This window comes from Muscardinus avellanarius, assembly GCF_963383645.1.
Source record: "Muscardinus avellanarius genome assembly, chromosome: 8".
Taxonomy (NCBI): domain Eukaryota; kingdom Metazoa; phylum Chordata; class Mammalia; order Rodentia; family Gliridae; genus Muscardinus; species Muscardinus avellanarius.
Window position 1 is genome coordinate 43,578,161 of NC_137794.1, and position 15,594 is coordinate 43,593,754.

Below are 15,594 nucleotides of genomic sequence, written 5' to 3' on the forward strand. Positions count from 1 at the left end.
GGTGGTACATGCCTGTAATCCCAACTACTTGGAAAACTGAGGCAGTGGGTTGAAAGTTCGAGGCCACCCTGGGCAACTTAGTGAAATCTTGTCTCAAAGAGAGAAAAAAAAATTAGCTAGGCATGATGATACATACTACTAATCCCAGTACTTAGGAGGCTGAGACAGGAGGATTGCAGGTTCTCTCTGCCAGCCTCAGCTACTTAGTGAAACCCTTGTCAAGTGAGAAATTGTTTCAAAATAAAATATAGGGCTGGGGCCAGGCATGGTGGCGCACCCTTGTAATCCTAGCATTTGGGAGATTAGACAGGAGGATCATGGTTATGAGGACAGCCTCAGCTACTTAGTGAGGCCCTTTGCAACTCAGTGAGACTCTTTTTCAAAATAAAGAATAAAAAATAGGGCTGGGGGGGGTATAGCTCAAATGTAGAATGCCCCTGGATTCCATCTCCAGTGCCGTAAATGAATAAATATCAAGGCATGGTGGTGCACGCTTGTAATCCCTGCATTTGGGAGGCAGAGACCAGAGGATTGTAGTGAGGCCCTTCGCAACTCAGTGAGACCTTGTTTCAAAAACTATATAAAGTCTAAAAAATAGGACAGGGGGTGTAGCTCAGAGGTAGTTCTGCCCCTGGGCTCCATCCCCAGTACTGCAAAAAAAAAAAAAAAAGACTAAAAACTAGGGCTGAGGGGGGCGGGTAGCTTGGAGGTACAATGCCCCTGTGTTCCATCCTTGGTACTACATATATATATATATATATATATATATATATATATATATATATTTTTTTTTTTTTTTTTTTTTGGGTGGTTCTGGGGGTGAAACCCAGAGGCTTTCTACCTCCGGGCTATACTCCCAGACCTTTTAAAAAATATTTTATTTGGAAACAGGGTCTCATTATGTTGCTGAAAGCCTAAGTAGCTGAGGCTGGCTTTGAACCCTCCTCCTGTGCGATCCTCCTGTCTTAGCCTCCCAAGCGCAGGGATTACAAGCGTGCGCCACCACACCCGGCTTATAAATATTTTTTTAAATAAATAAAATATAGGGCTGGGGATGTAGCTTGGAAGCAGAATGCCCCTGGGTTCCATTCCCAGTACTGCAAAAATAAATAAGTAAATAAATGCCACAGCATGATAGAGTTATAGTTTCTCTAGGTTCAATCCCCAGTATTGCAAAAGGAGAGAGAAAGGGGGGTAATAAAAGTGAAAAACAAAAAGCCAATATTCTATCATGTGTTTTATCACATACACAAAAATGGCATTACATCCCCACCCCACCCCACCCCACCCCACCCCCGAATCAAACCTAGGGCCTCAAGCTAGCAAGAGCTCTGCTACTGAGCTACATCCCCAACCAGGCAGTAAGTTTTTGCTGACTTGACAAGGAACTGTCCAGCAAGAATTATGCTTCAGCTGGGCGTGGTGATACAAGTTTGTCATCCCAGTAACTTGGGAGGCTGAGACAGGAGGATGGCAGTTTGCAGCCAGCCTTAGCAACTTAGAGAGTTCCTAAGCAAATTAGTGAAACTCTGTTTCAAAATAAAAAATAAAATTGGGCTGGGGTATAGCTCAAAAAAGCTCAAAGGTTGCAAGACCCTGAGTTCAAATTACAGTATCCACCCCAACACACACACACACACACACACACACACACACACACACACACACACGAATTATGCTTCAATTCCATGCTCTTAATGTTTAAGGGAGGGGAGATGAAATAAAAATGATACTGGCACTATTAAGAAGTAGATCCAGACCTGGGCGTGGTGGTGCACCCTTGTAATTCTAGCATTTGGGAGGTGGATACAGGAGGACTGCGGTTCCAGACAGCCTCAGCTACTTAAGCCCGTTGCAACTCAGTGAGACCGGTTCAAAATAAAGAATAAAAGATAGGAGCCGGCCATGGTGGTGCATGCTTGTCATCCCAGCATTTGGGAAGCTGAGACGGGAGGATCGCGGTTTGCGGGCAACCTCAGCTACTTAGCGAGGCCCTCTGCAACTCAGGAAGAGCCTGTTTCAAAATAAAAAATTGGGCAGGGGGTGTAGCTCGGAGGTCAAATGCCTCTGGGTTCCATTCCCAGACCCGCAAAAAAAAAAAAAAAAAAAAAAAAAATAGTGCTGGAGGTATAGCTTGGAGGTAGAATGCCCCAAGGTTCCTTCTCTATTACTACAAGAAAAAAAAAAAAAAAAAAAACAGAGTAGATCCCGGTGTGGTGGCACTCACTTGTAATCCCAATACTTGGAAGGCAGGAGACAGGAGGATCACAGGTTCTCAGCCAGCCTCAGCAACTTGTGAGGCCTCTGTAACTTAGTGAGATCCTGTTTCAAAATAAAGAATGAAAATAGGGCTGGGGTGTAGCTCGGGGGTAGAATGCCCCTGGGTTCCATCCCTAGTACCTGAAAAACAAATTACAATATACTGTAGCTCGGGGGTAGAATGCCCCTGGGTTCCATCCCTAGTACCTGAAAAACAAATTACAATATACTGAGCATCACAGGTACAAAACTGAGTAAAATCTACAAAAGTGATAAAATCCAGCAATCATGATGAAATGTATTAAAAATGTATACAAAATTATTGAGATGCAATATTCTAGATTTTTTTTTTTTCGGTACTAGGAATGGAACCCAGGGGCATTCTACCTTCGACCTACACCCCAAGCCCTACTTTTTATTCTTTATTTTCAGACAGGATCTACTTAATCTGCCAAACTTTGCTATCAATCATAAAACATTTATTTTAGGCACCAATCCATTATCACTGCAAAGATGAAAATACTGGTTAGCGGCTACAGAGAAGTGTAAGGATTATTTGGGTCTTCCATAAACCTTGTATGGGTGATGTTAAATTTTTAGTTTTGCCAGACTGGAAGTTCAAACTCTGCTGTTAAGTTACGGTATGATCTTTGGTAAGTTTTTTAGCCTCGACAAGCTTCGGTTTCCTCTCTTGTTAAATGGGGATAAAATACAGCACCTATTCCTTAGGGCTGTTCACATGAGCTAATTTACGTAAACAACAGTTCCTGGGCGCTTTTGCTACGAGATGGCCACAGTCCTCTTTTGTGTGTGAGCCGCGGGGGAGATGGGAAGATTTCTCACAACGCAGCCAACAAACGTTCCGTCGCAGCGCGGCTCTCACTTTCTCCCTAAGACCCCAAGCCATCGCTCGTAGCCTTTGGAGGATCCGGCAGTGTTGAGATCTCCAGGCCTCGCAGTTCTTTAACCAGGAAGGCAATAAACATCCCAGTACCCGTTTGAGGAGTCTAAAGTAGCTCCTTAATATACAAGTCCTTATCATAAGTCCTTGAATTCTCACAGCGATCACTAGAGCTAATTTGCAGCGCTGCTGAACCGAATAAAAAAGAAAACAACAACTTGAATCACATTACATGACAGTGTTGAAACGTAGACGGCCTTCGCGGCAGTTAGGTTAGAGATTCTTCCGGTGTTCTTTGAAAATAAAAATGTAATGATAATGCTGTTTTGTAAGACTAGACTTGAAACGGAAGCTTCCCCAAGGTCAGCAGCGCCGGAGGCGCCCGGGCCTGGGAGCTGCGGCCTCCCCGCGGCCCCTCCCGAGCCTCCACACCCGCCCCCGAGCCAGCCGGACCTCACAGTCCGCCCCGAGCCCCGGGGACCGGGCGCGGGGGCCGCGGCGGCCGCGGGGAAGGTGGGGCCCAAATCTTAACTTCATTGTTCGCGGGACCCGTTCTTCCCGAAAAAGCCCGTTGGCCGCGCCTGCGCACTGCGCGCTCTTTGTGCCCGGCTGCAGCAGGCGCAGGTTTGTGTGTGTCGCTCCCCGAGGCGGGTGGGCGGGGCCGGAGGGCGGGGCCCGCCGCGGCGCCTGCGGATTGGGCTTCCGCAGGGAGGTGGGCGGGCCCGGGGCGGAGCTTCTGATAACAACACTCGGAGCCCGGGCTGGCCTTATTTGTTGCTGCGCCGCCTCCGCCCGAGTCATGGTCCGCGTTCCTCCGTGGCTCTCCTAGCAGCAGCCGCCGCCACCCTGCGATCGCTGGCTTCACTTCCTCCTCCTCTCGTCCGGCCGAGCCACCGCCTCCCAGCGCTATGACTGTCGTCTCCGTCCCGCAACGGGAGCCGCTCGTCTTGGGCGGCCGCCTGGCACCGCTTGGCTTCAACCCCCGCGGTTACTTCGGGGCCCTCCCCATGGTGACCACGGCTCCGCCGCCTCTACCCCGGATCCCAGACCCTCGTGCGCTGCCCCCGACCCTCTTCCTACCGCACTTCCTAGGAGGAGACGGCCCCTGCCTGACGCCCCAGCCTCGCGCCCCAGCAGCTCTGCCCAGCTGCAGCCTGGCCTCGGCGGGAGGCTCCCCGCGGGCAGCGCCGAAGAAGCGGCGGAAGAAGAAGGTGCGGGCCAGCCCGGCGGGGCAGCTGCCCAGCCGCTTCCACCAGTACCAGCAGCACCGGCCGAGCCTGGAGGGCGGCCGGACCCCGGCGGCGGGCCGGAGCGGAGCGCAGGAGGTCCCGGGCCAGGCGGCCGCCTCGGCCCCAAGCGCTGCGGCCGCGGCCCCGGCTGGGACAGCCAGCCCGGGCCCCGGCCAGCCCCCGCTCAGGAGAGAGGTGAGGCCGCGGGGGCCGGGCCGGGCCGGGCGGCCGCGGCGGCTCGGGCTGCGCGGGGCCGGGTGGGGGCGGGGCGGCTGTTTACTCGGGAGGGAAGTTTCCGTGACGCCCGCTCGGTCTTGCTGGGGAAGGGGGAGGGGGCGGCCTGCGCTGGCGCTGCCAATTGGCTCCCGGGCGCCAGCCAATGAGAGCGGCGGCTGCGCCCCAGCAACAGCCGGATTTAGAAGGCTGGCGGCGTTCCAGGGGGTTTCGGCGTTCCGGGCGCGCGCGCGGCTGGGGGAGGGCCCGCCCCGCCCCGCCCCGCCCGCCGGTGACGTCAGCGCGCTACGTGCCGGACGCCCGGGCGCTCATGGGGGCGGCGGGGCTGGCGCTCCGAGGGGCCGCCCTGGCTGGAAGCTGGCGGAGAAGTGGGGTCCGCGCACGGGACGCCCAGTCCACTTGGGGCTTTGCCCACTGCGGCTCTGACCTATTTAGTCTATTTGTAAAGTTTCAAATTGGGCAGGAACCGCCTCAGTTCTTTCCACACATGTTCTGTGCTAGTCGATCAAATGAACTCAATTTAACACGTAGTAATTTAACGTGGACTGTGCTGGGCTTTCTCAATGGCGGGTAGTTTTGTTACTTGGGTCAAGAATAACTTCTCGCAAGAAAAGTTAGACATGATGTTTACCGTGCTGTTGGAGTTGGATAAAATGGAAGAAAATTCAAACGGGATTAAATGTGTAAAGTGATTTGTGAGTTACCAAACTTTAATTGACTTAGCTTTCAATGACTTTAATAGAAGATACTGGGCTGCGTTAGGGATTTTTTTTAATCTAGTTTGTGCCCTTGGGAAAATTTATTAAATGCCCACCGTATTTTCTTCGATCATTATCTCAGGTTCCAGGTTTTAAAGATCTCTTTATTCTTTAGAAATAAGTGATCATCTAAGGAGCTTTTTGTACTTGTTTCCTGTGCAGTAAGATTCCTTTCTCCTCCTGAACCGGTTAAGACAAGGAGCCTCCTGGTAGCTTTTCCTTATTCACATGGAATATTCTGAGGCTTTGTTTTTGTGTCCTACTAATGTATTACAGGTATTGGAAGGACCATGATCCTAATAGATTATACTCCATCTGTTTGCTTACATAAGGTCCACTTCACTTAAGGAATGATTATAGAGTGAGTGAAACAAGTTCTTGAAGTTATAAGAAGGGTCGGGCGTGGAGGCACACACTTGTAATCTCAGTACTTGGTAATCTCAGTACTTGGGAGACTGAGACAGGAAGATCATTGGTTCGCAGCCAGCCGTTTCGAAATTAATTTTAAAAAAATAGACCTGGGGGTGTACCTCGGAGTTCAAATTCCCTTGAGTTCAATCCCCAGTACAGAAAGAAAAGGGAACTGGGCTGGTGGCAACACTTGTAATCCCAGCATTTGGGAGGCCTCTGCTACTTAGCGATGCCTTTTGCAGCTCAAAATAATTAAAATTAGGGCTGGGGGTGTCGTTCAGAGGTCGAATGCCCCTGGGTTCCATCCCCTTTACTGCAAAAAGGGGGGGCATGCCTTGTCAGATAAAAAGGAAACATTTTATATGTTTGAAAGAACTGGTTACATTTTACAATTGTAACAAAGCGAACTTGGTTGCTTTGCTTTTTTTTTTTTTTAAACTGGGGATGGAACCCAGAGTTCTGCCTATGAGCTACACCCCCAACCCGATATTTTCAACTTTTTATTCTTTATGTTTGAAACAGGGTCTCGCTTAAATTGAGGGCCTCACTAAGTAGTTGCTGAGGCTGGCCTCAACTATGATCTTCCTGTCTCAGCCTCCCATGTACTGATATTACAAGCATGCCACCACCATACCAGGCTCAGTTTGGCTTTTCTTAATTCGGTGGTTTAAAACTGGCTCATATGTTGCATCCTGTTTAATAAACACAATTAATTGCATTTTTAGTGGCAAAGTAAGCATGCTAGGGAAAACCTTTGTTTTTGTGGCCCTGGGAATGAAAGCAGTGGCATTCTACCTCCAAGCTGCACCCCCAACCCGATTTTTTTTATTATTTTGAAACAAAGTCTCACTAAGTAACAGGCTGTACTTTTCTCAGCCTCCCCAAGTACTGGGATTATAAATGTGCACTGACTTCCCTGCCCTATTTTAATTTTTATTCTGAAGCAGTCTCTATTAGGTTGATGAGTATTTGCCTGAGGCTATCCTCAAATCTGCAATTTCCCTGACTCTGCCTCCTACATACTGGGATTACAAGCGTGTGCCACCCATTCCCGACCTAGGGAAACATTTTTAAAGGAAACATGACATGAGGTTTAACTATTACTTTTGTGTTTCTTATCTTCTAGGTTTTAAAATCAAAAATGGGAAAATCGGAGAAAATTGCTCTTCCCCATGGCCAGATTGTTCATGGTATACACTTGTGTGAACAACCAAAGATAAACAGACAGAAAAGCAAATATAGCTTGCCAGTAACCAAGATCACCTCTACAAAAAGGAATGAAAATAACTTTTGGCAGGATTCTGTTTCATCTGATACAAATCAGAAGCAGGAAAAAAAGCCTTTTAAAAATACTGAGAACATTAAAACTATGCATTTGAAGAAATCAGCTTTTCTAACTGAAGTAAGCCAAAAGGAAAATTATGCGGGCGCAAAGTTTAGTGATCCACCGTCTCCTAGTGTTCTTCCAAAGCCTCCTAGTCACTGGATGGGAAGCACTGCTGAAAATTCCAACCAAAATAGGGAGCTAATGGCAGTACATTTAAAAACGCTCCTAAAAGTTCAAACGTAGATTTGAGTATGTATGTAAAACATAGTTTTCCCCAAATCTTTGGACTGTAAAAGAAAATTGGTACAGAAATGGAAATTTGCCTTGTTGCAACACTCAAGGGCAAAAGATGAGCTTCAAAAGTTACAGCTTGTATTATATTTTATATTTTGTAAATACTGTATACCATGTATTATGTGTACATTGTTCATACTTGAGAGGTACATTATAGTTTTGTTATGAAAGTATGTATTTTGACCTGCCAACATGGTAGGAGTTTTGTATATACACAGTGGAGAAATTCTTAAGTGTGTGCTAAGGCACATGGAAAATGATTTATTTGCACAAGGTACAGAGATTTTTTTTCAAGATACAGCTGTCAAATCTCAAAGTGAATATCTAAATGTGAACAGTTTACTGATGCACTACTGAAGCTTAAATCTGTGGCACAATCATTGTAAACATGGAGTTATATCTGTTCCTCTAAATTGATTTCTGCCTTCTAATTACTGGAAAACTTCCCATTTTTACCAAACTTTCTGGGTTTTGGTATATAGCCATTATTCAAATTTAAAATGTTTCTTAATTTTAATGCCAACACAATTGGTTGTAATCAAATTTCAAAGTAATAATAATAATTTGGCCTCCCCCTTTTAAACTAGTCTTGACTCTTTGTGTGACTTTGAATGTATGACAAGGAGGTGAATTTGTGTGAATGGATTTCTTTGTGTGTGGTACTAGGGGTTGAATCTGGGGCATTCTGCCTCAGCCATACCCCAGCCCTATCTTATTTTTTTATTTTAAAACAGGGTCTCACTAAGTTGCTAAGTCCAGCTGTGAGCTCTTATAATCCTGTCTCATCTTCCAAATACTGGGCTTTATAGGTGTATGCCACCACACTTCACTTTATCATTTTTGAGCAGCATGTCTATAATGTGTGAAGTCTTAGGATAAGTAGAGCTAAAAGATAAAATTGTAGGTGGGATGAAAAGGAAAAGACAAATTTGATCAAATACAAGCTGCATTCTTCTCCCACAACAAATACCCAAAAAGGGTAAAATTGTCTCTCAAGAAGCAGTGGCTAATTCTGATGAATAGAAATTTTTCTTTTGGGGGAGTCTGACACTTTGGTATGGGCCTTAAAAATCATTGACACAGGGGAAAATAACTTAGAGGTTATGGTGTAAAGATTAGAATGTCCTGTAGTTCAAGGGAAGTACATAGGTAACCGGGCATGGTGGTGCACATTTGTTAATCCCAGTACTTGAGAAGCTAAGACAAGAAGATCCCAGATTTGCAGCCAGCTTCAGCTTCTTAGGCCCCTCACAACTTAGACCCTGTTTCAAAAAATAAGAAAAAATAGGGCTGGGGATGCAGCTCAGAGGTAGAATGACCCTAAATTCAATCTTTAGTACCACAAAAAAGTAAATGGATGGAAAAACCAATGTGTTTGAAAGTATATTGGGATTTTTATTTGGAAATGATCTCACTAGGTTAATGAGTCTTAACTACTTGCTGAGACTCTTTAAAACTTTGATCCTCCTGGGTCAGTCTCCCCAGTACTGGGATTACAGGTATGTGCCATTATACCTGCCTCACTAAAGGCCTTTTCTACTAGGGATGGAACTCGGGGGCATTCTACCTCCAAGCCACATGTGTACCCCCATTCCTATTTGAAACAAGGTCTCACTAATAGGCTGGCCATGAACCTGTGATCCTTCCTGTCTCAGCTTCCCAAGTACTGAGATTACAAGCGTGTGCCACTATGCCTTTTGTGTGTGTTGTGAGTGGGGATTGATGATCGAGCAAACCCAGGGGTATTCTACCTCTCAGCTACACCCCAGCCCTAATTTTTGTCTTGCTACTTGCTGAAGTTGTCCTCAAACCTGCAATCCTCCTGTCTCAGCCTTCCAAGTACTGAGATTACAGATGTGTGCCACATGCCTGGCTTTTATTTTTTGAAACCTGGGTCTCCCTAGGTTGATGAGTCTCACACTTGGAGAGGCTTCCTCATCTGCAATCCTGTCTCAGCCTCCCAAGTACTGGGATTATAAGCAGGCAATATCAAGCCCAACATTAAAGACCTTTTGAATGTCATTCATTCTGAAGAGCTTCAACTTTCTTCTCTAAGCAGGACCAAATATATGAGGTTTGTGAAGAAAATGAGCTCTTTGCTTCAGAAAGGAAAATGGCAAAAATATGGAGAAGACTTGGAAACAGTCTTCAAGACAGGATTATCATTTGAGCCTAGAGAAAAGAACCTTTAGGACATTGTCAAGGGAAATACAAAGATGGGCTCATTGGAAATATTTTGGAGGCAGAATTCAGAGTTGAATATCTGAATAAAGGGGTAAGGAAAGAAGTTTTTTTGTTCATTTTTGCAATACTGGGGATGAACCCAGGGGCATTCTGCCTTTGAGATACATCTCCAGCCCGGTTTTTTTTTTAACGGTCTCACTGAGTTGCAAAGGGCCTCACTAAGTAGCTGAGTCTTGTGCAAACCGCAATCCTGTCTCAGCCTCCCAAATGCTGGGATTGCAGTGTGCCACCATGCCCAGTTGGAAAGGTTTTAAAGTAACAAAAGACAAAAACAGCAATAAGGGGATTGGGCATGGGAATTGGAATCAGAGGAAGATGATTTTTATTTGGCTTTTTGAACCTTGAGGTATCTATAGGGGGATACTGTTGTAAAAGTACAACAGTTATAGGTCTGCCCAAGAGGCACAGCTTTGGTAAGTAGTGCACAGAAGGAACTGACCACATAAAAATGGAGCAGAAAGCCGGGCGTGGTGGCGCACGCTTGTAATCCCCGCGCTTGGGAGGCAGAGACAGGAGGATCGCGCAGGTTTGAAGCCGTGCGAGCTGGCTTAGGAGACCCTGTAGGTGTGGGAGTGTAGCCCGGAAGTAGAAGGGCTTCCAGGAACCCCAGTACCACCAAAGGAAAAAAAAAATGGAGCAGAAATTATTCTGTTTTTCTCTATCCTCTTGTAAAGCTTGATTCCTCTACTAGTACTGTGTGTGTTTGTGTGTGTGTGTGTGTGTGTGTGTGTGTGTGTGTGTGTGTGTTACTAGGGATGGAACTTGGGAGCATTCTACTTCTGAGCTATACATCCAGCTCTTTTTTTATTTTGAAACAGTTGCTGAGGCTGCCTCCCACCCTGAGATCCTTCTGCCTTGGCCTCCCAAGTACTGGTGTGTGCCACCATGCCTGGCTTGAGTTATAAAAGGTGTAAGCCGGGCATGTTGGCACACGCTTGTAATCCCAATTTTTGGGAGGCTGAGATGGGAGGATCATGGTTTGCAGCCAGCCTCAGCTATTTAGTGAGGCCCTTGGCAACTCAGACCATTTCAAAATATAGAATAAAATATAGAGTTGGGGGTGTGGCTCGGAAGTAGAATGCCACTGTGTTCAATTCCCAGTACTGCTAAAAATTTTAAAAAGGTGTTGCAAACTAGGAGTGGTGGCACACACTTGTAATTCCAGTACTTGCAAGGCCAGGATAGGAAGATAACAGGTTCGAAGACAGCCTCAGCTACTTAGACCCTGTTTTAAAATAAGACAATATCGGGCTGGGGGTGTATCTTGGAGGTAGAATTCCCCTGGGTTCCATCCCCAGACCCACAAAGGGAAAAAAAAATAGCCACTCAAGATGGGCATGGTGGTGCATGCTCATAATCTGATCATTCAGAAGACTGAGACCTGAGGATCATGGTTCTCGGACAGCCTCAGCTAGTTAGTGAGGCCCTCTGCAGTTTAGTGAGACTTTGTTTCAAACTAAAGAATAAAAAATAGGGCAAGGGGATGTAGCTCGGAGGTTGAATGCCCCTGGGTTCCATCCCCAGACCCACAAAAGAAAAAAAAAATAGCCACTCAAGCCGGGCATGGTGGCACAGGCTTGTAAGGACCACAGGTTCACAACCAGCCTAAGCAACTAGTGAGGCCCTCTGCAACTTAGTGAAACCCTATTTCAAAATGAAGAAAATAGGGCTGGGGTGTAGCTCGGGGGTAGAATGCCCCCAGGTTCCATTCTCAGTACCACACACACAAAAAAGAATAGCCTCTCATAGATTTATGTGGCATTAATTACAGTTTCTGAATTAAGTAACAAAAAGGGACAAAATGGGAGGACTGATGAAACTATATGGATAATTTATGAAAATCAGATGCACATTTGTCACAGGAGGCTATGTGTTCTACTTAAATTTCATTTATGGAGCCGGGTATGGTGGCACATGCTTGTAATCCCAGCGTTCGGGAGGCTGAGACCAGAGGAGCACGGTTCACGGACAGCCTCAGCTACTTAGTAAGGCCCTCTGCACTTAGACCCAGTTTCAAATTAAAGAATAAAAAACTAGGGCAATGGGTGTAGCTCGGAGGTCAAATGTTCCCGGACCCGCAAAAAAAAAAAAAAAAAAAAAAAAAAATTTATGTAGAAGAGGTCAGGTATTGTGAACATTTAAAGATTAACTTTTTTTTTTTTGGCACTTGGTACTATGGATTGAACCCAGTGACGATCTACCTCTGAGCTACACTCCCAGCCCTATTTTTTACTAATTATTTTGGAACAGGGTCTCACTAAGTTGCACAGGGACTCAGTAGCTGAGGGTAGCCAGAAACCCGTGATCCTTTCTGTTTCAGTCTCCCAAGACTTCAGTGTGTGTGTGTTACTGTAAACTGAACCCAGGGACATCCTACCTCTGAGCTATACCCCCAGTCCTATTTTTTACTTTGTGTGTGTGTGTGTGTGTGTGTGTGTGTGTGTGTGTGTGTGTGTTACTGGGAATGGAACCCAGGGACATTCTACCTTTGAGCAACACCCCAGTCCTATTTTTTTATTTTGAAACAGGTCTCACTGAGTTGCAAAGGGCCTCACTAAGCAGCTGAGGCTGTCCATGAACCACCATCCTCGTCTCAGCCCCCCAAATGCTGCGATTACAGTTGTGGGCCACCAGGCTTGGCTTCTATGTTTTTACTTTTAAACAGGATCTAAAAGCCAGGCGTGGTGGCACACACTTGTAATCCCAGTACTTGGGAGACTGAGACCCGAAGATAATGCAGGTTTGAATCCAGCCTCAGTTACTTAGGCTCTCAGCAACCCAGTGGGACCCTGTTTCCAAATAAAATATAAAATAGGTCTGGGAGTGTGGCCTGGAGGTAGAAAGCCCCTGGGTTCCATCCCCAGTACCACAAAAACAAAACAAAACAACAGCAACAAAAAAAAAAAAAAAAAAAAAAAAACAGGGTCTAAGTGCTGAGACTGGGCTCAAACCTGTGATCCCAGGTGTGCGCCACCATGCCCAGCTTAAAAGTACTTTGTGTGGGGGGAGGTACTGGGGATTAAACCCAGGGGTATTCTACCTTTGAGCTACACCAGCCATTTTATTATTATTATTATTATTATTATTATTATTATTATTATTATTATTTTATTTTTGCAGTACTGAGGATGAAACCCAGGGGCATTCTACCTCTGAGCTACACCTCAGCCCTATTTTTTATTCCTTATTTTGAAACAGGGTCTCACTAAGTTGCAAAGGGCCTCGCTACATAGCTGAGGCTGCCCGCAAACCACAATCCTCCTGTCTCAGCCTCCCAAATGCTGGGATTACAAGCCTGTGCCACCACACCCGGCTCATACTATAATTTTTTTAAACAAGGTTTCACCATCCAAGTAATGGGATTACAGGCATGTGCCACTATCCCTAGTTTCAAAGTTTATTCTTAGCCAGGTGTGGTGGGGCCTAGATAAATAATTAGGAGTAGCTATGTATATATAATCAGCTTTGGAGGAATACCCACAGATGCTTCTTCATTAATGATGGGATTAAGCCGGGCGTGGTGGCACATGCTTGTAATCCCCGCGCTTGGGAGGCTGAGACAGGAGGATCGCACAGGTCAAAGCCAGCCTCAGCTACTTAGTGAGGCTCTCAGCAACTTAGACCCTGTTTCCAAATAAAATATAAAATAGGTCTGGAAGTATAGCCCAGAGGTAGAAAGCCTCTGTTCCACTTCCAGTTCCACCAAAAAAAAAAAAAAAAAAGATGGGATTATATCATAAACCTATATTAAGTTCAAAATGTAATGTGTGTGTGTATGGATGAAGCACAGGGGCTTTCTACCTCTGAGCTATACACCCAGACCTATTTTATTTTTATTTGGAAACAGTCTCACTAAGTTTCTGAGAGCCTCACCAAGTTGGTCAGGTAGACTTCTAAACCACAACTGTCCTGTCTCAGTCTCATAAATACTACAAGCATGTGCCACCACACCCAGCTCAAAATAGATTTGTGGTGTGTGTGTGTGTGTGTGTGTGTGTGTGTGTGTGTGTGTGTGTTACTGAGAGTGGAACCCAGGGGCTTTTCTACCTCCGGGCTATACTCCCAGACCTATTTTATACTTTATTTGGAAACAGGGTCTCACTAACTTGAGAGCCTCACTAAGTAGCTGAGGCTGGCTTCGAACCTGTGTGATCTTCCTGTCTCAGCCTTCCAGGTGATCCTGTCTCAGCCTCCCAAGCAAGCATGTGTCACCACGCCCAGCTTTCAATTTTTTTTTTTTTTTTTTTTTGGTGGTACTAGGGTTCCTAGAAACCCTTCTACCTCCAGGCTATACTCCCAGACCTATTTTATATTTTTATTTGGAAACAGCCTCTTAAACCAGAGCAGCTGGCTTTGAAACAGCACGATCTTCCTGTCTCTGCTTCCCAAGTGCAGGGATTACAAGCATACACCACCATGCCCGGCTCAAAATATAATTTGAAGATGCATTTAATACATCTAATCCAATCCGGGTGTGGTGGCCCACACTTGTAATCCCAGTACTTGGGAGGTTGAGACAGGAGGATTTCAGGTTTGCAGACAGCCTCAGCTACTTAGTGAGGCCCCAGGGGCCTTCTACCTCCGGGCTGTACTCCCAGACCTATTTTATATTTTATTTGGAAAATAAGTAAAAAGAAAAAAGAAAAAAAGAACAATGAAAGTACTTCATTTCTGTAGTCTAGTTTCTTTTTCCTAGTCTAGTATATAAAGTGGGAAAATTGTTTAGAAAAATGTGTGGTTTTATGGTTGTTGAGATGCTAGAGACAGTTTCTCAGTTATGGTGGTTAGAGTCAAACACTTTTGACTTTATGACACTGGGAAGGCAGTTTGTATTCTGTAGAAATTGCACCCTGCGTTTTGAATTCTGATCTTTTCCCAGGCTGGCAGTAGGTGGCAAGATGCTTGTAATGCTGGCAGTGGCAGAGAGCCACCGTGCCTGGTCAGCTACTAGGTCATGAGGGCAAATGGTGGATACCCTACAGAGTTTGCTAGATTAGGGGTTTTTTTGTTTGTTTGTTTGTTTTCCAGTACTGGAGATTGAACCCAGTGGCATTCTACCTCTGAGCTACACCCCAGCCTTGTTTTTATTCTTTATTTTGAAACAGGGTCTCACTAAATTGCTGAGAGCCTCACTAAGTAGCTGAGGCTGGCTTCGAACCTGTGCAATCCTCCTGTCTCAGCCTTCCAAGTGCAGGGATTACAAGTGTGTGCCACCACGACTGGCTCTCTTATTTTATTTATTTATTTATGTGCTTATTTATTTATTTATTTATTTATTTATTTATTTTTGGTGGACTGGGGTTCCTGGAAACCCTTCTACCTCCGGGCTACACTCCCAGACCCATTTTTATACTTTTTTTTTTTATTTAGAAACAGGGTCTCTTAAGCCAGCGCAGCTGGTTGGCTTTGAACCTGCGTGATCCTCCTGTCTCTGCCTCCCAAGCGCCGGGATTACAAGCGTGTGCCACTGTACCAGTATTGGGAATGGCCAAGGAAGATTTGAAAAAGCTCTGATTATTAATATATTTCAAAAGAAAATAATTGATATATTTCAAAAATAGTTCTATCAAAATGGCAGCAGACATGGGTGAGGGGCAAATCTGTGCAAGGACTTGATCTCTGCCTAAAACAGGCAGCTATTCCAATGTAAATTAACTTAGCTCAAAATAATTAACAAGTCACTAGAAGAGAGCTAGGGCTTCCTCTTTCTAAAGACAGATCTACAAGATGATCTAGACAGGATGGGACAGGGTTTGACCTTGTCCTTTAGGAAAGGAGACACCTTGCCACACCTTGCTGGGGGAGGTACCTTACAGGGTTAAGGGGTGGTACCTTACAGGGACATTTACTACTGTTTACTACTTCAGGATTACGTGAACAAGATGGACATGGGTATAAAAAAGGCTGAGTCCACGTGTAATTCCTTGGGTGTACTCA

The 15,594-nt window shown here is 45.5% G+C and overlaps 1 protein-coding gene across 1 annotated transcript; it reads left to right on the top strand.

The window, feature by feature from the left end:
- Positions 1–4,068: 4,068 nt before the first annotated feature.
- Positions 4,069–7,362, top strand: PNRC1 (proline rich nuclear receptor coactivator 1; the record flags this gene model as incomplete). Its single annotated transcript, XM_080700775.1, has 2 exons — positions 4,069–4,584; positions 6,919–7,362. The coding sequence occupies 2 exons, from the start codon at positions 4,069–4,071 to the stop codon at positions 7,360–7,362; spliced, it is 960 nt and encodes a 319-aa protein (XP_080556901.1).
- Positions 7,363–15,594: the final 8,232 nt, after the last annotated feature.